At 39.4% G+C, this 24,960-nt stretch overlaps 1 protein-coding gene across 1 annotated transcript in view; it reads right to left on the bottom strand.

The window, feature by feature from the left end:
- The window catches only part of LOC135467342 (endothelin-converting enzyme homolog), a 104,439-nt gene extending 80,015 nt beyond the window's left edge, over positions 1-24,424 (bottom strand). Inside the window, exons 1-2 of the mRNA XM_064745111.1 lie at positions 23,369-24,424; positions 8,117-8,200 (exon numbers count right to left, since the gene is read on the bottom strand). Of these exons, the coding sequence (XP_064601181.1) occupies positions 8,117-8,200; positions 23,369-23,395 (111 nt within the window). The 5' untranslated portion in view covers positions 23,396-24,424. The remainder of the gene's footprint in view (positions 1-8,116; positions 8,201-23,368) is intronic.
- Between the last annotated feature and the right edge of the window lie 536 nt (positions 24,425-24,960).

The raw sequence follows: 24,960 nt of genomic DNA on the forward strand, positions 1-24,960 counted from the left end.
AGGGCGATGAGGCTTTTTCAATAGGCATGTTATAAATAAAGCATTTCCCTCCTGACTAATTACCACAAACTTTACCAATTACTGCCCCCCCCCCCCCGACTATATGTCCGTTGTTACTGCAAACGGCACTCCGGGCATCATCATCTTCACGAAGCAAAAAAAGCCAATTTTTGCCTTCATGAGAAGACCGCCTTGACAATTTATTGCCGTTAGGGAATATGGCCATTCTACAAGATATCGTCAATTTTCCAATTACGGTTTGGAGCAGTCTGCTAATACTGGCAGCGGATTTCAATAAATCGGAAGTTTACGATGCCAGGTGTCAATTTTGTAACGGTTTAATCTAGTGTGTATCTTTGGCGGCAGTTTTGTTACTGGGGACGCTATTCTGTGATCGGACCAGCTAGTAATACATGGTCGTAATAGAGACTTTGACTGCGTTCACAACCGGTGATTTAAATGTACCAGTAATATTTGCTTCATGGTGTTCTTTTCATGAGATGTAGTTATCTGTCATATTAGGCGTTCTTACGCATAATTAAAGAGGCCATCAATAAGTTCCTCAATCAATCCTCAAATCATGCAATGCAAAATGTGACACTTCACTAGGCTACATTCTCGATTCCATGCAGATAACGTTGAACGGTGCACAAAGCCCAGGAAAATGTGAGTAGCGCGAAGTGACTGTAATAATTCCTGATGGTCATGTATAGAAACACACTCATCCTTGCCACAGGAGATTATGCCGTCAAAAGACACCAACCGTATCTAAGACGACTTCTTTCATCAGTGTTCTGGAACTCTCTCATAGACAGCACAGACGTTAATGGAAGTGTGTCAAATTTTTATGACATTCTGTTTAGGTCAATCTAACTCTGTTCCAAGTGTTCTAATTCGTGGGCACAAGTTTCCATCTTGGTTTGATCAAGATCTACTAGCCGTACTTAAAGGTAAGGAACAGTCTTATAACATCTACAAAAAAAGATAACAGTGACATTCATTATTCTAATTTCAAAAACATTCAAAAAGTTAAAACGGGAAAAATATGAGGAATATATTTCAAATGTTCTGTCAGAAACGGAAAACAACCCGAAACGATTCTGGGGTTTCATAAAAGCCAAGCAATCAAAAGGCTCAATTCCGGGCTCTGTCAAGTATGAAAGTATTGAGACTAATGATATCAACTCAGTCACAGAGTTGTTTACCGAGTTTTTCTATAGGGTTTTTACTTATTACTGCCCTATATCTTTGCTACAACTCTTCATTAAAATTTTTGAAAAGGCTGTATATGAAACACTGTTTCCTGTTCGAAAAAAATAGCCTTAAATCAAGATGGATGTTTTCGTTACCGTGACACAGTTACCAGCCTAACCTGTTATGTTGATGCTATCACTAAGGCTTTTGATGCAAAACTGCAGACCGATGGTCCGTACCTAGACCTATGTAAAGCTTTCAGCAGCGTCTGTCATGATATGCTGATACATAAACCGAGGCAATATGGCTTCCAAGGCCCACTGCTCAAATGGCTGCGCTCCTATCTCAAAGGCCGTTCGCAAAGAGTTGTCCTACAGGGCGCAGGATCTTCATGGAAGCCGGTATTATTCGGCGTACCGCAAGGGTCTTTGATTGGTCCGCTACTGTTTATTTTATATGTAAACGACCTGTCTTCTTGTGTTCGGCACTCTAAATTGTCACTGTATGCATGACAGTAAACTTTACAAACAAGTGCGTTCCGCGCGAGAATGTGAGCTATTACAGAATGTAATACGTTTGCACATTTAACAAACTGGTGTTCAGTTTGGCAGCTTAAGTTAAACGTGAACAAGTGTAGTGTCATATCATTCACTTGAAAGAGTTGAGACTGTGAAAGATCTTGGGATAACATTAACCAGTAATCTGAATTTTAGAGTACATGTCATCCATACCTTTAGAAAAGATTATAAAATGCTTGGTCTTCTCAAGCGATCGTGCATTTCTTTTACAAAAACCAAGTCACTTTGGTATGAGCCAATTATATGGTCCTCAACCCAAAAATATCTTCTCAGACAAGTTAAAGTTCGTTAAAATAGTTCATCAAATATCTTTGTTTTAAAACTAATGACGCTTATTCCTCTGAAAAATACAGTGCTATGTGTAAACATTTTCAGCTGCCCACACTATCTGATCGCCCCAGAGCTGCCAATTTAAAGTTCTTACACAAATGTGTTCACTCTGTCGCTGACTCGCCTTACCTAGTAGAGCAGGTCAACTTTAATTTTCTGCCCAGGCCTTACGACAAACAGCAACTTTCGGCCTGCGTCAACTAGAATTAACGCTCGAAAACATTCTTTTTTCCCTCGAGCCATAAATTCCTATAATAACCTGAGTTGAAATTAATCCATAGAAATTTTTCCTTCATAACAATCTTTATGTTGATGGGATTCTTTTTTAACGGGTTTTCCGTGATTAACATATTTGATGATCTTAACTTCTGATTCTAACGGTTTACAATTCTTATTTTTTTTATGAAATTTCAACAAGAATAGTTTTATATATTCATCCTATGTTTACACGTAGGCTTATAAAATTTCTGTAGCAAGAATTAGATCATATGTTTACCTGTGTTTACACTATCTTTGTACAAAAAATTGTATTTTATATTTACATAGCTCTACATATGTGTATTATACGCTTCTGTTACTCTGTATGTATCCCCGTTATCAGGTTATCAGGCCTGTAAGTGGGCTCCTGGCCTGTTGGCTCTGAATATTAATAAACCATAAAGGTATAGTTAATTTGATGACGTCGTAATATGCATTTGTATACCAGTCGTTTACCATAATGGAAGTTCCAAGTCAATAATCTCAAGATAACTTTCATCATAACAAAGTACCACAAAAAAACTAAGTACATAAAGTAAGAATTACCGTACGTAAAGAGAAGCAGTCAATGGTTTGCAATCATGCTGAAAAAGACGACGAAAGGAATGTTACGCTAGGCTGGTATTTTCAGCCATTATCCAATTGGTGAGCTTAGTTTCACTAGTTTACAAGTTGTCATTTAGCAACAATTTGTTTCTGGGTTGCGCTTATAGATTGCAAAAATGATGATTTTACATAACACTATGCGTTTTATGCCACTGACATATACATTGAATATGCAAAGGCAAACAAAAAATACAAAGCCAATTACAAATTACCGATATCTTCGCCGAAAGTCAGACAGATTGTGTGTAGGGGTCTAAATTTGCAACAAAGACTTTGGATACTTTGATTGTAAAAGTGGATTTAAGGGCTACTTTACGCTTCTGATTATACCTTAGAGACATGGAGGCATTGACTACAAGTATATGCTGATGCGGAGGGACGGGCCTGACTGAGATTGAAGGAAGTCAAGGCGCTAGGGGACTGCCGGGGCGTATGATATCCTCCACAGTCCGCCCGAACGACACCTTCAATGACTATAGCGGCAGGCATTGTATGCCCGGCGTGATTATCCGAGATTCCCGTGGAATCTAATCAGAGTCGACAGAAACCTACATCCACGGGAAAAACACAAGGAACTTCACCTACACGCCAGACTAAACCCAATTTTCATCCATTCAAGTGATGACGGGACTGTTTGAGATAGAGCGCTTCCTTCTGTCATTGTTAGACAGTGACCATCGATCTCTAATCAACGCGACCAGGTCATGTGTTAATGCTGACACCCACGGCTTCCACCAGCCACGGAGGTAGGAATATCCTGTGTAGTCTTATTCACTACAGACAAAAGACACAGAACAGGTAACATATACTTAACATCAAAGTGTTACATGGCCCTGGAACCGTGAGTACAGCGCGGCTGGATGTGGTAGATACTATCTGCTGGTCTTTATGGCAATGGTTGTTCTAAGACAACCCTGATAACCAGTCCCACTGTTTCCTGACTGTCACTTCAACAACTAGATCCTAAGACTGGCGATATAGTGCTGTTAATTATATTTGTTGAACAACGTCAAAATGAATGCTGAAAACATTATCAAATACAGAAATACACAAAATCTGAAGTACGCAAAATGTTATAAAATAATTTTAACCGTGGAAAATATTTTATCTATCGTTAAAAATTATGTGGGTATTAACGCCACAGGAGAAATTATCTAGATAGAAAGAATGCAAGATTTAACATGGAAGCCCTGGCTTACAGAAACAATTTGCATGGAGAACGTGTGAATGATCGGTTTAAGGCTCAAAGCTGTGTGGGCTTTATTCCTTTCACATATACAAAAAAACGATATTCCCAGTCCTATGTTAAAACACATTTCACGTCATGACACCATTCAGTAAGATGTGTTTAACACCTAAGGAGTATGAATTTTCTGATTATCACTGAGATGAGATTTAAATATTCATGTGACGAATTATACAATTTTTTTCAAGCCGCAGCGGAGAGTTTCGAGTTAAAATGAAGAATGATTTTTAGGTTCTGGCATAATTATGGGAAGTTTTTTTTACTTGGTATTCGTTTTGCACTTGAGCTGGCACTTTGGCAGGAGATGTAACGGGTTAAACATTAACAACTGACTTGAAATTGAGTTCACTTGTTTGATTTGCTGCCGGGTTTTTTTTTATATACAAAAGATGTTCTACGTCAGACATTAACACACATACGCATAATAATTTAGAATTTAGAAATCGCTTATGTTGCCAATTGGAATTCATTTGCTTTTGAGTAACAATTAATATGTTGTCAAGATTTATGTCCAAGCATTTTACATTCAGTGCTGGCTATTAAACAAACCTCTGTTCATCAAGGTGAATCTTTATCTAGTCAGTTCAGCAACGATTTTAAATAATTTATAGTCACATCGCCACCCAGTTAAAATATAAATGCAACTGTTACTCGGTGTTTAAAAAGTCAATATTATCAAGTTAAACATTTAAGAAAGTTTCCAGTCGATACATAAAACATTCCCAATCACCTTGGTTACAGCTTCGATCTTTCCAGTGGATGTTCGTTTAAAACAAAACCATTTCCCATACCTGTAGTACTCACTTTCACGGCACACACAGTCATGTTTTATTCACTGTTTCCATAGTTGTCCACTACTTCACTTGTCAATCAGTTAAGATCTGATCACGACTCGTTTGTTAACGAGGTGCGAAATAGTCGTCGAGATTCTACATTGTGTTACAGTGCTACTTACTGAGTGCTACCCGTACGCGATATAAGCAGAATAGATCTTTTTGCAGGTCGTCATTTATTAACGGTTGTGCATATCGATCTACTTGGCATAAATGGTGACACACATAGATAACAACCATCGCTCAGTATATACACCAGTACATAGGACTGTTATATACCCTACAGTCACAACACGTGGATGCTAGGAGAAGCTCAAATTTATTTATTTATTTATTTATTTGATTGGTATTTACGCCGTACTGTGAAGCTCAAATAGACGAGCGATCTGTATGTACTGACAGAATATGACATCCCTATGTACAAATGGAACTGTGAGCTCGAAACCCATTGCAATACCGTGATAATCTGACAGGGATTATATTTCAAAATTTTACCGTCCAGATACATGAAGTAAATTTCGCCCCATATTAACTGAATGAAATGAAGTCATCGAGGTAATAACAGCTTGGACCTACCTTAACAGGACAGATGTAAACTGGGCCCTGGTATTTATGTTACGTGTTATACAACATCAAACATGAAGAGTATGAACATGCCTGTATATGCATGCCAGTCGCGTAATGGACTTTAGCACCATTAAAGATCATGCAAACCAGGTTAGTATCACATTTAGGGTGACCTCGGTGTGACTTAGCTTTATACTGGTAATATAGACACCACCCAATGTTCAGTTATATGATGGGATCATGGCGTAAGTTTAGTGGATTAAGAACTGAAATACTCATAACATTCGAAACGCCAAAGGTAATATTACCATAATATCACATAAAAATGAATATAATACAAGAGGTAAGAATTCAATCCCGGACAGGGCTAGACTTCCACGGGTTCAATTTTCGTGGATGTTGGCAATAAGCGATGGCATCCGACCGTGTGTTCACTTGCGCATTCATATGTTCTCTACAGACCACTTATCTTCGACCTTTATGGCGTGCAAGTCTGTACGTCACGTGTGGGAAAGTTCGTAAATGCATTGTCTATTCACAATACACAGTTTATAAGGTAAGACATTGGGTGACAGCGCAGGCACGTCATGATGGGGCTACTTGTCTGTTTTGGAACATGGCGTTGTTCTAATTAAACCAGATGTCCAGAGACCTCTATCTCCATAAACAATGGAAAGACAAACAACTGTCATCAACACGCTTTGTTTCCTTGCATAATAATCAGCAAGGCTTTTAAGTCTGATGCTTTGAAGTCAAGTTCTGTAATTCGACCAGACCACTATAAAAGCCTTAATAAACTACATCTAACCATGGAGAAATGTTGTCTACGAAGCCCTTCAAGAGTTTACATCACAGATAATGTCAGGAAGATAGTTTGACAATAAAGCCTCTTGGTGGTCGCTGTGTCCGCCTACATATGATTAGATGAACCTGTAAATTGACCGAACTGACAGTTAGCTAATATAGATTATCCGTTACAGGTGGATACATACTTAAAATGAGCCACCGGTCGTTGACTGGTTCACCATAACACATGGGTTGAAGTGGGCATTAGTATAGACCTATTTGCAAAATAGGATTAAACACACACGACCAAATAATGCGAACGTAGATTGTGTATCATACCATAGCTTGTATCCTCTTGGTATCCTATAGGCACCTGGTTAGTGTGACATGAAACAGTCACATCTGACTGAAAACAAGCGGTGTTGGATATAAAGCAACCCCAAGAGTTGCACTGTCACAGATCTGAACTACTTGTGTAACTGAAATGAGTCAGTCTCCTTGTGTAACTGATTCGGTTTAAGAATTTTTTCTCACTTGGTTTTGTAAACAAACATTTGTTTACACTTTTATGGTGTTTAAATTTGAATAATCAGAGAAGAGCGCCAATCATAGATAATCAGTTACGGTTGTTTCCGTGCTTGTAGTTGTCTTTTCATTCCTATTGCTTGTATCATGATTTACATCTGGCCGTTAGTTTGCCGTGTAAGTAAACAACTCCGTGAAAGCAGACTTCAGAGACCCGTTATTATGCGCAGCTCTTTTATCAGAAATAGTCTCTGTCTGTGATCAGTTAGTTCGTGCATTATCACAGCTTCGTGATGTTGTTTTAACCGGATGAGAAAAGTGGGTTGTTTGGTAACACTGCCGATCATGGAGGGGATGCACGAGATACAGCATGGAACAGCCAAATGGCGCCGTGCTCCGAATACCGCGGGAGTTAAAAATGCTGCAAGATCTGTTATTATGTAAACAGTATAGTGTACTAGACAACTCGTGAAGATCAGTCTTAATATTTATCCACGTGATCAATAACTGATAATTTCCCCTCGCTGATTATGTGAGACAGGATGCCGACACAATCTCCATGTGATCTGAAGTAAGCAGAGCTAAGTGATCTCTTGCTGTTCCTGATATCTGAGTGCAAAGACACGTGTCGTGCGATCGCTGGTTACATTAACAATGACCTGGCCGTGTATACGTTTGTGTGCGATATAAGACACTAAAAGTTCTCTCATAGCAACATTACAGCAGTGGAACGTTTACAGAGACTGAGGACAATTAACCTGTTAAAGCATAGACGCGAGGATCAATGAATAGAAGTGACTCTCTTCGTATAGACAAGGGATCGAAGAATCTGACCTGGAACGTTAAACCCGTCCATTATATTGTACTTAGCCAGTAACTCAAATGTCACGCATCATCCGAAGCATTGGAGACAGCACCTTGCTCTTATAGTCTTCGGTATACAGTTTGTTGCTTGGCAGATAACTAGCCTATGGCTTTGTCTCTTGGGATAAACCGAAAAGACCGTGTAAAATCAGTCAACGTGCATCACCTGGAACTTGAATGACGCGATGAACCGGATGTTGAATGTTTTATCACCAGCAGAAAGATACACTAAGTGTACTTAAGTTTGAAGAAAAAACCAATGGCATGACGAGATGTTAAGAAAGCCGGAGGTGGGGGTAATGGAAAGTTTAGGAAGACAGACAACTTACCCCGGGGCATCTTATCACCACTTCTGGAGGCTCAGCCGAGATCAGGCGGTCAAGTTCACCTTTCTCCTCTCCATTCGTTTGGGCCTGCAAAGCATACGAATATCGCCATAAATATATTGTTAGTAAATGACCATGAATACAAGACCCTCGAAATTTCTACGACTAAATGCGCTGTCGATACATTGAAATAGAAGAAAACCAAAATATATGTGAGCGACAGCTAAATGCCAGTCAAACACATGTCAGAAAAGGCCATTTCTTAGTCATTATTTTGGATTTTTCCAACTGAATTAAATGCAGAGAAAATATCTGAATTCTGAGTTCAGTTTCATCAGCCATAATGATCATGCTGAATGCTACTAAAGTAAATGTGAGTCTCTCTACTTTTGTCTTTACTTTTGGAAAAAATTCTTATTTCATTTATTCATTTATCTGATTGGTGTTTTACCCCGTAGTCAAGAATATTTTACTTATACGACGGGCACCACCATTATGGAGGGAGGAAACCGGATAGAGCCCGCGGTAAACCCGCGGTAAACCCACGGCCATATGCAGGTTGTCGGCAGACCTTCTCACGTTCAAAAACATTCTTAGGTTGTTTACTAAGGTCATGTCTACTTATGTACATAATCAGGAGACTTCAAGATAAAATACCGTTTTAGGGAATAGCGAATAAAGGTTATATTTTATTGTAAGCACCGGTTATAAAAAGAGTATATGTTGTTTTGGACCTAGTTTTGATGGTCATTCCAATGACACTTCATTTGGGGGATGGGTGGTTTTGTTTTCTTTCAATTTAGGGAAAACTTGCTGTGTTTTCACACAGTTTTGAACTTTAACAGCTAACGAAGACAAAACAATGTCTTGCACACTGTGAACATATGGCTTCTGCCAGCAAACCAGATCCATATGTTTGACTCAGTAGGTACAAGATGTTGCAGCATCTCGAGCAATAGGAAAGAACACCTTGACGTTCTGACAATGCTTCATAAAAGAACATTGTCTGTCTGTTCTATCGCGAAGCACCAGCAAATAATCGCTGAAGAACACGACATGTGCTCCTGATACAAAAGGCCTAAATATCACGTCGGACAGATATCTCTGGTGGTATAAGCTCAGTCTGGAAAACGATAGCTTGGTGGCGGATGAAGAGCATGTGAGCGAGAGGATTATATAACGTGAAGACAATACAGTGGGGAAGATTCCTTATGATATACAACCGCTATTGAGCACCACTGACAATAGATCCCAGACATAATTTCCAATTATCGGCACCAAAATAGACAATATCCTTGGCATTAGCCGTTGAAATTGCTGTCCTGGAAACGTAGATAAGGTTTTCGCGTGCTGTGTCAGATTTGTTATGGTAAATATAGTTGTTTATTTGTTCGTAATTATACGTCAGCCCAGCAATGAATGCAAATTCCGTAGCAGAGAGAACGCCACTGTGTCGCTATCCAGCAAACTGTGTAAAAAAAACATACACTGACTGGGACCATAACACATGCAGTCACACGGATATTACTGTGACTAATAGCGTTGTCTTCCGGAAATTTGATACATTGTTTACTGGTTGACTGGGAGTAGAGTGTGACTTGAATGATAAATCACAAGGCGAATGTTAGACGTAATCCACATTATACAGTTTGCTTATTATATTAGTATCATTATATTGAAGAAACCATATTGTTCTTAGGTCCACAGTTTATATATTCAGATTATCAACAAACTAGATAGGTACACGATTTGAAATCGATTTAATTCAGTCGCCTAGAACATTCTTTGCGTCTTTCCACCATCACTGTAAACCGTTGACTATTCTCTTTGCATGAATCATAAACTGTCCTCATTCTTAAGTGGTTTGTCTCGTTGAAAGATACATATTGTTCTTAGGCCCACAGTCTTGTAAGTTTTTTAAAACACCGCAAAACACAATACACCTAAAATAAATATTCTTCATCAAATCAGTGTCGTGTAAGGTTCTGTAAAGTTTTTCAGAACGAAATTGAATACCAAACCAACGAATAACTATTACTGACTAAGTGCATTAGTCTAGACATCGAAAGACGTTCGTGTACAAATTGTGAACCATCAATAGCCACGAGTTCAATTTCCAGAAGAACATAAACCATATGGCCCAATAAGGAAGATTTTATCTCACACAAAGTGATAACGCATGCCCTTTTATGGAATTTTGCGTCTCACACAAAGTCATAACGCATATCCGAACATAGGTCGTTGCATCTCACACGCAGTGATAATACATGTTCGAATATAGGACGTTGCATCTCACACAAAGTGATAACACCTATCCGAATACAAGACGATGCATCTCATACTAAGCGACAACACATATCCGAATATACGACGTTTCATCTCACTCAAGATGAAAACGCATATAGGAATACAGGACAATGCATCTCACACAAAATGATAACACATATCCCAATACAGGACAATGGATCTCACACAAAGTGAGAACACATATCCGAATACAGGACGTTGCATCTCACACAAAGTGATAACACATATCCGAACATTCGACATTTCATTTCACACAAAGTGATAACACATATCCCAATACAGGACGTTGTATCTCACACATATCCGAATATAGGACGTTGCATCTCATACTAAGTGATAACACATATAGGAATACAGGACAATGCATCTCACACAAAATGATAACACATATCCGAATACAGGACAATGCATCTCCAACAAAGTGAGAACACATATCCGAATACAGGACGTTGCATCTCACACAAAGTGATAACACATATCCCAATACAGGACGTTGTATCTCACACAAAGTGATAACGCATATCCGAACATAGGACGTTGCATCTCACACTAAGTGATAACACACATCCGAATATAGGACATTGCATCTCACACAAAACAAAAACACATATCCGAAAATAGAATGTTGCATCTCACACAAAGTAATAACACATACTAGTATCCGAATATAGGACGTTGCATCTCACACAAAATCATAACACATATCCGAATATAGGACGTTGCATCTCACACAAAACAAAAACACATATCCGAATATACGACGTTTCATCTCACACAAGATGATAACGCATATCCGAACACTGGACGTTACATCTCACACATATCCGAACATAGGACGTTGCATCTCACACAAAGTGATAACACATATCCGAATACAGGACGTTGTATCTCACACAAAGTGATAACACATATCCGAATACAGGACGTTGTATCTCACACAAAGTGATAACACATATCCGAATTCAAATAGATTTGCCACTACTATTGGTTTCGTTTCACATACTGTATTTTCAGCCGCGGTCATCTCATGTCAGTGCAATAAGTCACTTTTTGCAGGTGTGTATTTTAACTTTTTGCTCTATTAAAATATGAAATGTCTCCTTTTTGTTACACGTGATATCAGGCTTGATATGTCACTTACTGACATTAGCCTTTGTATTCTGTATAAGTGCCAAATAACATAATCATTGTTTCCGAATGTTGTAAATTGAACCAGTAAGGCATGCAGGTTTATATGAGAGCTGAGAATTCTGCCATACGCGGGGTAATATGGTCCTTATAGCTAGCTAATATACAAGATTAATCTCCTCCCGTGTTTCAGATGTGGCTTAAAGTAGGAGTTTGGTTGTCGGAGTACGAAGCACAGATTTCAGCCAATGGCTATACACCCTAGGGAATGTTTTACACCGTATGGACGAATGCTTTCATTCGTATTTATGAAATAAAATAATAACACAGACATTATGGGTATGAGGAGTTTGTTGTGCTCTTCCCTAGACCATGATTGCTAATTAAATCGTAAAGCAGAACCGCTCACCTGTGCATTGCAAACTCGTCAAAATGGCACAATTCATATCAGTTCATTGTGTCCGAATATTATAGCTGCGGAATACACTTTTCAGGAAATTAGAACAAAGTCGATAATGCACCAAGACTTCATCAGCAAACACATCGGGATTTCAGATTTTGTAGTCTGACATCCTGTCATTATAATAATCCAGCTAATCAGTGTTCTCCTGACATATATGTACAGATGCAATCACGTCAGTAGTTAGCCTAGGGCAAGTCTTTGATCCTAGCCGCTATATATACATACCTAATCCCAGGAGATGCCCGTGTGTAGAAACGAATCCTTTTATCAGGATTACAGTGTTAGTCACAAAGAACTATATGTTTTTCAAAAAGAGGATTTGGCTAAACGTGTAACCGTACATATACGCATGACCTGAGGCCAACAACAGATCTGAATGGACAAACGTCTAATCATTTGTTTTGCAGTACAATTTCAAAAATATACCAGATAATCATCACCGCAATTGCAAACAACTTTGTCATTTGTTCTGCAGCACAATCTCCACTATAGATACGACAAACAAAATTGTAAGTACAAACCACTGCGCCATTTGTTCTGCAGTACAATTTCCTCTATATATAAACACGACAACCAAAACCGTAACTACAAACCACTGCGTCATTTGTTGTGTAGTACAATTTCCACCATAGATGCGACACGATGTCGCCTGGTGAGAACCCTATACAATCTGACAATAAATCCAGTGTTTGTGGTTTCCCTTGACCTCGCATATCGGCCGCTGTATTTGCACATAAGTATGGTTTGGTGTTTGTTTTGCAAAGGCTGATGTCCTTTGTTAGAAAATCAAGTGATATCAGAGTCAAAGGGAAAGCCTTGGACAAGGATGATAAATGAGACCTTTTCACAGTCAATATGCACTAATAGGTGTACGGCCACTCGTCACGATTAATTCATATCTCGTGCCGTATATTATACCTGTCACACGGCCTACATTCCTCCTATCGATTCCTTGAATATTAAATTACTAAAGCTTGCCGATATGCTAAACGAGACAGTACGTATGCGAGTGTGGAAACACTTTTATTTGTCTTTTCACGGTCAAATGTAGAGACTTTTACGTACAAGAGTCAAATACTATTAATATTTATTCTGGGTACGGTCAGAATACTTCCTGGATGGCCAGTGCTCAACACAAGACGCCATAAGGTCACTGTGTCTATTTAACGTGTACTTAAGGCACGCATTAGTTTAAGCTGTCCAGCACATACGCCCACGGTATCTAATTTCTCTCCTCAGTACGACGGAAAGAACATATTCTTCAGCACACATTTCATCATATTCTTTCGAAGAGCACAATGTACACAGAATTCAGTTATCTACAGTTCTTATCAATTTTCTATAATGTTATTTCCTCGCTGTGTCTGTATATATTCTTTATGTTGGGTAAGTTCATATAGCTTTAGCAGGTGGTTGGTTATTTTGTTCGTCACCCACATGCCTTTATCAATATTTAAAGACGAGGTTTATATAACCTTCAACGAAAATTCAATCCGATTAACCGTATGCTTGTTTATCATTTAAGTCAGGTGTATTTTGAGCAAAATATTTAACATTTGACTTGCCAAGAAAATTTTAAAGAAATCAAATTATTATATCCTTGCATATCCGACAGCTCTACGCTATATGTTATATCTTCCGTTTCGTGACAGATATGGGTTGGCTACAGGCCTCTTCTCACATATGAGCTTTCAGTATTATTCTTGACATCACCTATACCACAGTGTGTGCCAGGCGGTTTTGACACTATCTCAGGTATCACACTGTCGCGTCAAATCAATCTCTGTCTTCATTTACGGGGACGCAGCATATCTGGTTGTGTTGATCAGGAGCCAATCACTAAAGGCGCCTCAGTAGAGCAAAAACAGTGGAAGTGAGAGGGGAGGAGTATAGACATGGTTGAATTAAGTTGGAATACATTGGGAAAAGACCAATGGCAGATTCTATCAAGCCAGTTTGACTTCAGTCATAAATGTAATATAAATTTTTTATTTAAAGGGTATTTAGAGACCCCATGAGTAAAATCAGGAAAACCTGACAGGTCTTTTGTGAAGATAAATACATCACAGTCTGAATATTATGCCATAAACTACGCGACATGGTGAAATGGCCGCTTTAAACAAATGAACTAATTCGAATTTTGAAATATGAAATGTGAATGTCTTTCAATCCGCGAAATGAAAGCAAATCACAACCTTTCTTGGCTTTGCATCAAAACGCGTAAAATACCGTGGTATTACTGCAGCCTCTCGCGAATGCGACCGATGTCGACGTCCAGCTCATACGTGGGAAGATCTACCAGCAAACTACTGATGGTCGTGGGTTTCCCCATGGGCTCTGCCCGGTTTCTTCCCACCATAACACTGATGGCCGTCGTATAAGTGAAATACGATTGAGTACCATTATTACCCTATATAGAGATTCTATATCGTTAAAACTAGCCCATGAAAGCTGTTTTCTTCACGGTCTATTTTATAGTTACCGATCTATGAAAAGTGTTTCGTCGCCGTGCTATATCATGATTACCCTGAAGCCGGTGGGCAGTATTTTATCGACGTTTATGCCATTCTAGCCAACCTGTGGAAAGGGATTTCCACATTCCATATCAATAAATAATGTAAGAAAGCCGTTTCTTTAAAACTTTCAACTTTCTCTGAAGTTATAACCATTGCGTGAAAGATGTTTGTGAACATTGCATTCTAACCAGACTGTGTAAGGCGTTTTCTCCACGTTATGTACATAATAAGACATGGGTAGAATTAGAAAGAGGTTTTAAGTAAAAACGTTATCGTTATTAAAGGTTACATTTTTCAATATAGCCCAGGTTCTAGAGCTAAAATTAGGTAACACCAATCCGGTTTTCCAACCCACGACCTCTACTTGTCAACCATCTGAAGGATTTAACACACAGTCCTTTAAGGAAAAGGGAAGAAGCTTACTTCACGGCTAACATGAGCAGAAGCAACACATCTCTCTCACCTGAACATATCTGGTGGGTGGATGTCATTTAGACAGTGGTTTTAAGCAAAAAAAAGAATCGATATTAGGAATTCAGAAAAGTGTAGACCCAATAACGGCAATACTATTCTACATTATGTTATTGGCATCTATGGAAAACTTTCTGCCAATATTTCGTGTCATAAGTATGTCCATGTTATCCAGTTGTGTGAAAGGTGTTGTTGTCCACGTTCTACTCCATTATATCCAACATATGAAAGGTATTTTCTGGCATAGACCTTTATAACCCGACTGTGGGAAGTATTTTGTTGACCTGTACCGTCAGAGATGATTGTAGAAGGCGTCCACGGTCCATTTCATTGTAATCAACCTACGGAAGATGTTAGCCGACGATCTGCACCATTAAAATCAGCCTATGAAAGATGTTTAGTCTACAATCTGCACCATTATAATCAGCCTGTGGAAGGTCTTTAATCGACGATCTGCACCATTATAATCAGCCTATGGAAGATGTTTAGTCGACGATCTGCACCATTATAATCAGCCTATGGAAGATGTTTAGTCGACGATCTGCACCATTATAATCAGCCTACGGAAGATGTTAGCCGACGATCTGCACCATTATAATCAGCCTATGGAAGATGTTTAGTCGACAACCTGCACCATTATAATCAGCCTATGGAAGATGTTTAGTCGACGATCTGCACCATTATAATTGGCCTATGTAAGATGTTAGCCGACGATCTGCACCATTGTAATTAGCCTATGGAAGATGTTTAGTAGACGATCTGCAGCATTATAATTGGCCCATGAAAGATGTTTAGTTGACGATCTGCACCATTATAAGCAACCCATAGAAGGTGTGTAATCAACGATCTGCACCACTATAATCAGCCTATGGAAGGCGGCCTGTTAACTCAATATGCCATTATTACCACCCTGTGGGAAACGTTTGGATGTATCGTGTGGCTTATGAGTTCTATTTCTGCAAATATTTGGGAATTATTCAAGCAGTTTGGTGTTTTATCGGCAAAACCGTGGTGGTGAGCTGAGCTGTGCAGCTGAAGTGGCAGAACGATGGTGTCTGAGGAGGTGGACGAACAAAAGAGAGCCGAAGTTCTGATGGTGTTGCGTATAGTGACAAACAAATTGTAACAAGAGAAAAATCTGCGCCGTGAGCTCAGGGTACTCCAGCGAGCTGTTCATTATGGTAAAGACATATGTATATATGTCGATGCAAATATATAGAAATGACTTTTAAGATTTAAAAGTATACTGGTGATCCTAAACAAAGACATCTCAAGATCATGTAGCTCTGGGATATAATCAGAGGTTATGCTGAGGAAGAATCAACCATATGAGATCGGAAGTATGGTGATATTATAATAAAGGTGGAATTTTGAATTACTGGTAATAGACTACACTGATCTGTTTGTCCTTGACATTAAAATCTCCAGTGTATAACAATGTGAGCAGACACTGGGTTCTTTTCCTGGAAAGACACTTGAGACTATAGTGTCCGATTAGCACGGCTTTGTTAGCCACGTATTGGCCGTACCTACTCAGAACACAGCTAAGATTCCCACTCAAGCGACCATCGAAGTCGAAGACAATTATTGTACATCCAATTAAACGTCATGTGAACACGAAGGCAATGATATACGTCAGGTCTTCGATCATATTGTCAAAGAACTTGCTCTACTTTTGTGTAGATGTCTCAGACTGTCAGCTCTCATACGTCAAATGGATGTATCCCCGTCCAGAATTTATTGTCAGGCATGAAAATGGTAAACCTTTCAAGGAAATGGAGGTTTCAAACCCCACAGGAGAACCATCATCAATTTTAGCATTCATCCACATTTTAAAATGATGACCATTGTTTAGTGGAATATTTTCCAATGAATTTCTACATTCTGTCAAGATGTTTTTTTTCTTTCATTTTGTGTTTGAGTTGGAGAAAGAAGCAGACATTTTGTAGCGAGGTCATACTTAAGCCTCCTTGATCGTGTATTTTGTATTTCATTACTCAAATATGACGTCATCTATGAAATAATCCGGGTACCTTGAGATTACGCAATTACGGCACTCGCGCCAGCTTTATACGAGCCAACCGAGTTATAAATGTATGCACTGTAGCATAATATTAAACCACACATTTCAAACAGTCATTGAGATTAACGATATCCCTTCTTTTTTAAATGCTACACCTCATTCAAATGATTGGTTTAAATTGCGAATCACACAGAATACCATCTCGAAACATCCTTGTTTGCAAGTACAGATCAGATATTGCGAATTGCCAGAAGAAAGATAAACACTTTTCTTGGTGTGAAAACTGGAAGCACGCAGTAAAAAAAATGAGTTCAAAGGTGTTATAGCCTTTTTTATTTTATGCAATTCAATTTGCTAAGCGTTTTGCTCAGTCCCAAAGTGTCGAAGCTTCAAAGAGCCGATATCCGAAGAACTGCTGTCGCATCAAGGTAATGTTTGCTCTATCCCACTGAGAATCGCTATTACGGACTACAACACGCGATATTAACAAGGTTGTAAAACACATCTCCTAGGGTTCAACAAGAGACAGCACTCACGATCAGAGCCAGCCATTGGCCTTGATGATTTGCCTCTCAGTTGAAGTGTTAACAACCTGTGGTTATTTCAAAAGATCAAAGACATCAAAGACGTTACAGGTAAGCATCAATATTACATAACTATCGACAATAAACCTTGAAGTAACTGATTCCAGCGGGGCTTTAGCTTCAGATGTGATTCTGCTCACTTTTGTAGCGAGACGATCGGTTGAACTTTTATTGTCAGGTTTTCAGGCTCCAGCCAAATTGCCTCATCAAAGAGATTCAAATATCTTCTGAAATCTTATGTTCTGAATTTTACGTTATGAAAGATACTAAAGGGCGATAACATGTGAAGATTCTCATACATATCTACAGAAATGTCATCTTTGGAATTTTAGTCATAGCCAGGTACACATTATCTCCTATTTTCAATTGCACGACCTCTATATTAATCTGTGCACTGTCTGAATATATATCCATGGCCATACATACTCAAATAAAGGCCTAACATATCAGTACATACACGGCAAGTACTTATTAATGCCATACAATATAACAAAACCAAGAAGCTAAGATATAAAATGTGGAGATTTCAACTCAATGAAAATAATCCATTTCTGAAAACACCCAGACGTACGTTTGTGGTAATCCATGGTCCTTCTCACACACAAAAAGCACAGATTTCTGACTGTAGCTGGCTGAGAACAATTGTGGTAAGAGAACTTTTTCCTCGCGTTTTATTCCATGGAAATGTTTTTATTTTCAAATATACACTCACTGAAATCTATGGCTAAATTATATTAAATCAAAATCTTATCTTACACATCAAAATAAGCCGTCAAAGTTGAAGCGTTATTATTATGATTATAGTTAATATCTAACACGCATAACTAGGACATTGTTGGCTGAATTTGTAATAATAAAGACAAAGAAACTGAAATATAATATGATGATTCGTTGTACCCATCAAACAATAGAAATGGAGAGATTGAAAAAAAACTCATCTGTAAGGAAGTCAAACTATTCTTTTGTGTTTCTATGGTCATTAGAAGTTTCATTCCGTTATCTTTAGCTCCTGCTGTGACGTGCTATTTCCTTGTAACATCAAACCTTACCTAGACGACTTCCATACACAAGGCGTTAAATTATTAAACATAGCATGTCTGGTGAAAGTGTTTAGGAGTTCCACGGCAGTAGCACCTCATCTGCTATTGTCCTTGTTCAAGGTATAAAAACAAGTGATTGATTCGTCTGATAAAAACAAGTTTCAGCTACGTCTTGTCTGGCAACTATAATGAAAAGCAAGCACGTATTTCAATAGCTGATAGACCCTCGGCCTAATCACCTCTCTGAGCACAATTAGAAATAGGGCCAGATCCTCCTCATTGAACATCCCACGATCAGCTGACAGAAAGGTTCGATGTTCCTTAAGATAGTTCAGATTAGACAGGACCGAAGATCTAGGCGCCTTCAGCTTTCCGCCAGCTTTGTCTGCAAAACCTCTGTAATTACTTATAGGGGCTACGAGGTTTCCTGTCGGAATATCAAGTCTCTGTCGAGCAAATTCTCTCAATCTGTTGTGTAAATGGTTGGGTATGGCAAAGAACCATCCAGTCAATGCCATTAAAACAGAAATTAGCTGCATATCTGTTCATCTGCTATTATCCAAAATACTGAATGCTTCCCATTGTTGATTCCAGACTTCCAGAATAGAAATTTGCGCTTGCTCCTGGGTTAATCTTACGACTGTTGATACAAAATTTCTATACAGTCAACGACCAACAAATACATATACTATATTGCAGTGTCACACAGAGCCAAAACACACTAAATTAACAGGACCCTTTATACTCAACCGCACATCACAGTAGGCAAAAATAGGCAAAATAAAATGCACTGGTATTACTAAAATTACTCAAAATAATGTGTTGCTAGCCCATTTAATGAACAATAGCATGGGAACAATTATTCCGAATGCCCAGTGTTATCGTTTAGCAACGAGTATAAGAAATACATTCAGTTCTTATATAAGATATTCTCGTGGAAGAACATTTGAAATTTCCACAAACACCATTGCAATTATGGTAGCAAAAGACGAATATAGAACTAATTTAATTCCGGAGAAGAATGGGAAAGAAAGCACGCCTTCTGTTATAATGTTATCCTCACAAAAATGATTACATTTTTCTACTTGTTAACAGCATACATACACGCCTGATGTAGAACCAACCATGAGCTACGAGATCCAGATCCAATATAAATAGTCCTACTTCATATGAAACTCAAGCTTTGTAGGACAGGAAGGGTTTCGGTTCGCTGTGTTCTGAGGACTTGTGAAGTTCATCTATGGTGAATGCACCATTAAAACTGAGATTTAGTGCTTTACAATGGACATAGGAAGTCCCGTGTTAAATTAGTTTGTTACAATAACATGCATGAAACATATATCCTGATTTTGTGTGCAACACTATGGAATGTTTATAGACCTGGCTTGTCTCACACAGTAATAGATCAGCTCCCATCTCCTCTGTGTTTTAAACTGACGATTTATACAACTAATTCGGTATCCCATATTCGTGGATCATCGGAACACGTTTAGCCTTCAGGAAATGTTCCATACTCCCTGGGATATCGTATACTATAGATGCATAATCCTAACAGCAATATAGAATATGCAATCAGTTTACGATTTGCAGAGGGGCCTACGTGATTAGCAGTTGATTAGCGCGCTAGCGCAGCGTAATGGCCCAGGAGTCTCTCACCAATGCGGTCGCTGTGAGTTCAAGTGCAGCTCATCCTGGCTTCCTCTCCGGCCGTATGTGGGAAGGTCTGGCAGCAACCTGCGGATGGTCGTGGGTTTTCCCCTGGGCTCTGCCCGGTTTCCTCCCACCATAATGCTGGCCGCCGTGGTATAAGTGAAATATTCTTGAGTAAGGCGTAAAACACCAATGAAATAAATAAATAAATAAACGATTTGCAGATCCCGGAAGTACGCCTGGACGCGTTTATCTGATGTCTCTCCATAACTGAGTCATTAGTCAGGTCAAAGCCTGGTCATAACCATGATAAATGAAGTGGCCGAGCGTTAGTAACACGGCCTTTAATATACTGTTACCTAAACCCATCAATTATTGACCAGCCACCAAAAAGGGAAGTGGCCCAACTAAATCGCCATTTTTCATCGGCCTGAACACGTGGTAATCAGCAAGTTCGATTAGCTTCGAGAGACGTGGAATCAATGTTGGCGATGGCACTTACGGCCTGACGGGCTAACCGGAACTGACAATGTCATATGTTTATATATTGAAGCCTCAAACCTGACAGAGCATTGTTATTCTGAATCTACTGATATGTTAGACAGGTACAGAGTTAACAAGTACACCATCGCTTATCTCCTCGGCTGACAAAGCAACTGGGACAGGTCCAGATTAGTTCGGGACAGATATATGACGATGAAACCTCTAACAACAAATAAACCAGTAACTCCCAGAGACCAATCAATCAATCAGTCAATATTTCCACTTACCCTACCCCAGGACTGTTTCCTTAATTCGCTACCGAGGATATTTCATTTTTCACCTCTACCTTACACGACTTGTAATGTATAAGTATAGCTGTTGATACTAAAATCATCTTCAGCTTGAGTAGATTCCTGTTTCCTTTATGACCTTCTATGGCTAACATTTCCTCCCCTTGGTGTATAATACACTATATCTCTGTAAGATGCTGACCTCATCCAATAACAATTCTTCTAGTATATGTTAAGTTCAGAAACTTACAACAGAAAAAAAGTATAGCGACATAAAAATTTACCTGGGCCTACTTCAGATTAAACTTTCTGGCGTTTTCGTGTCTTCTTTATTCAACAATATACATCTTCACGGCCATTTAACCATGGACGAAATTTGGTTTGGTACAAAGCATTCACAGCCCAGGTACATCTTTCAACCATTGACATTCTAAACAATCTAAAGTGCCACCCCTTTTAAAAGTGAGGTTTCATTTTCCTCGCATTTGAAACTTTCAAATATCGACGAAAATCAGCGGCACTGGTCTTAAATTTATTAAGAAAAGATTGATAGTAACATCTGAGCCTCATATTCGAGCAACTGGCACAAAGAAATTTAATATCGGCACAGCATTTCCCAAATTTGTTTTCCTAACGTGATGTCAATAAGGTAAATGCAGTAGTATGCTAACATTTATGGAATAACATTCGAGTTAAGTCCCATCTTCGACCACACAACGACTGTTACAGTGTACACATGCACGCACGAACGCATACACAAACAAGAAATCAATTGTTTAACCGAAATGCTAGATCTTAAATTCTCTTGGTGCCTGCATCGTACCAGCTTAAGTCGGTCGTGATAAAATATTAGCAGAAACTCAGCTTAGTCACAAATGATTCTAGTAGAAACTTGTCTTCATCAGAGTGTTCATGGCAAACAATATCTTTGCAAAGAGCTAGTAGGGTACAGTAATAATATACAGCTGTTTTACCAAGCACGAAATGGATATATCCCTTGGTCACGGTTCATTGATTACAATACTGGCACATACTTTCATTATCTACAGAAATGTATTAGGACATTAAGTCCAATGAGAGCCAATTTTCGTTCATTTAGTGTTGACGGGCGTTCACCAATTAGATACAACAAACAATATACTTTAAGGTCGCGGCATGAAGTACCCACAACAGCTCGGGTAATATTTAGATTCTCCGAGTGGTACGTGATAAAAAGTGGTTCCAGCGAATTCCTTTAGAAGCCAAAAGCAATTCAGCCGGCACTTCGTGCAAACAGAGTAAGGAGTTGGGGCAGCGAATCCTTAGCCATGAATTCATTGAGGCCGTTACCCTGTCTTGGCAAACACGTGGTTAGAGCAAAATGATTAGATTGAATGGATGTAGTAAATGGTTTCGATCTCATTCCAGTATCGACCTCACGCGAGGAGGTGCGACCCGCTTAACTGTGCGCCATCGCTAGGGCCATTGCTGGCAAGCCTCCGGGGACTTGGTGTCTCTACCTTATATTACCGATGAGCGAAAGTTGAAAGTTCAACATTGACTTGACATGCGATTTTTCAACCCATAAGTGATGGAGAATATGCACGCACTAAACGGCGTACAAAAATTTACTTTAGACAATACATTTTTGCCGCTTCTTGCCAGCAAGTTGGTTCGTTTTTACTTTGAGTTTGTTTGATTTTTTGACATTTGAAGGTAATTCTACACGCCTTACCAATATATTCTTCTGATGACCATAAATTTTTGATCCTCCTTTCCGTCAGTTTGGTTCGTTATTGACTTATTGCCTGCGGTGGAGTATTTGATCTTCGATACTGATTATCTCTTAAGGGAATTGTCGAAACATTGTTTATGTTATGTAATTGTACACGACTGAACAATAATTAACTCCATAAGGCTAATAAGGCCAACACATGAATCACACCTTCACAAAAGCGTCAAACTACGTTGGCCTTGTTATTTGGTTGTTAATTTGAACAAGATTAAGTCAGTGGTAATTTGGCGGTCAAAAGTTGGAGAATATGTATAATGTTATTGCCCCAAGGAAATTGTCTGTGGTGGAATCAGTGTACAGAATAACATGTGCACATTAGCGGTAACCCGGCTAATGCACACATGAAAGCTAGCTGACTGTATGATCTTGTCCATAAATCTACATATCCCCGCACGGTAGGCCAATAATGATACTGGCTTCCATGGCTCAGCTAGCACTCGTGTCTGTACACACATAAAGAGTAATGATAAGGACAATGTCTCAACACCTTTTTTCCGTCAAAAAGTCAGATAAAGTCAGCACTTACCTCCGTTGCCATCTGAGCATCTCCCATGCGGTCCAAAGTTTTAGGGGGGAACTTCAGGGGAATGCAACCGCTAATGTGTACTTCCGTGCTCCGTAGAAGTGTTCGTGTTTAAGTAAACCGACAACGGAGGTTTACTCTCCGGGATTTCCACACGGGATGTCCCACTCACGGACGAGGAGGTTCCTGAACATCTCTAATCACAGTCACCATACAACCTGGTGTAATTTGTGCTGGGCTGTGTTCATCACGTTGACACGATGGTAAGTCAGAGCTGCCAGTACCTAAGGGCTTGCCGGCCTACACAGTCCTGACGAGTGCCAAGTCAGTGCCTTGGCCGTCGACTGGCGGGACCCTAACGTAATCAAAAGGACCCTGAGAGCAGACTGGTATCACAACTTGTATACAAGAGGCTGCGGACTACATGTGCGGTCAGAGACGTTCGTCCACAGGAAGCGCTTCATTGATCCCATGAACCAGACACAGCAATGTCTCTAAATTAGCAAGCACCGGTATGTAGCAGCTCACCAGAGATGTCTTGTTTTCCCAGTGTGGATTATGGATTATATAGATCCCTGTTCACTCCCTCTTAAAGGGAACCCGTAGAAGCTCACTGTGCAGATGTCTATGCGTCTCTGCTAACTATTGTGCAATTGTTTTCTCCGCGGAACGGATTGCAGAGGGGGGAGAAATTGCGCGTACGTGGATATGCCGCGTGTGTGGGCTTTGTGTAGCCACGTGGCGCTGAACAGCATATCGATCGTTTGGATGATGCTACTATCAACAATGGTCCAAGATCTCCACCTAGTTTGAAACTGAATTCCCCAGAATACTTTTTATTGGAACATTCCAGGCCATTGGACGAAACATTCATCCCCTTCACAGCTAGAGAAAAAAAAGTGAAAAAAAAATTATAAAAATGAAAACATTGATTTCTTTCCATCAAGTGCCATACCGTAACATTTCGTTTAGATTTTAACAAGGCTGTCTGCTCGGCACACGCTAAATTGCTTTACATGGTATTAATTTGTGCAATTTTCTTGAGGGCAAATCGAAAATGAATCAGTTGTCAAAATGCATTTCAGTGTAGTTTATTGATATGAAACCTCAACATAATGAAACATTTGTTACATTGACGGGAACATTGAAGAGTTTCCAGGCAAAATGGAATTACTCTCTTCAGCCGATTTGCCCGAGGGTGAAGACGGACAGACATGAACCTGCGATTTGTTGCCCAAAATGGATAATTGGCAATCTAACCCAATGTTGTAGGATAAGAAGCCCCGGAGCGCCAACCAGGAACCTACAGAAAGGGTCATGTTTAGTAATAGTGCGACTGTAGTAGTTACAGAAAACACACGTATGTTCCCTGGGTATGAAGACGAGTTGATACTAGCTGAGGATCGATGGCGAATAGCGGTTCGGCTCAGTGAAGACGCAAGCAAGCCCCCCCAATAAAACCGGATCCCCCTGGGCTCATATCGTATATCTCTAAGGAATGAAGCAGTTTCAAGGGTATGTCGCCCGAGTCTATGCCCCCACCCCATAAATGATTCCAGAGTCAAATAAAGCATGTTAGCACAACAGTCCTGGAA

The sequence above is a fragment of the Liolophura sinensis genome, chromosome 6, assembly GCF_032854445.1.
Source record: "Liolophura sinensis isolate JHLJ2023 chromosome 6, CUHK_Ljap_v2, whole genome shotgun sequence".
Taxonomy (NCBI): Eukaryota; Metazoa; Mollusca; class Polyplacophora; order Chitonida; family Chitonidae; genus Liolophura; species Liolophura sinensis.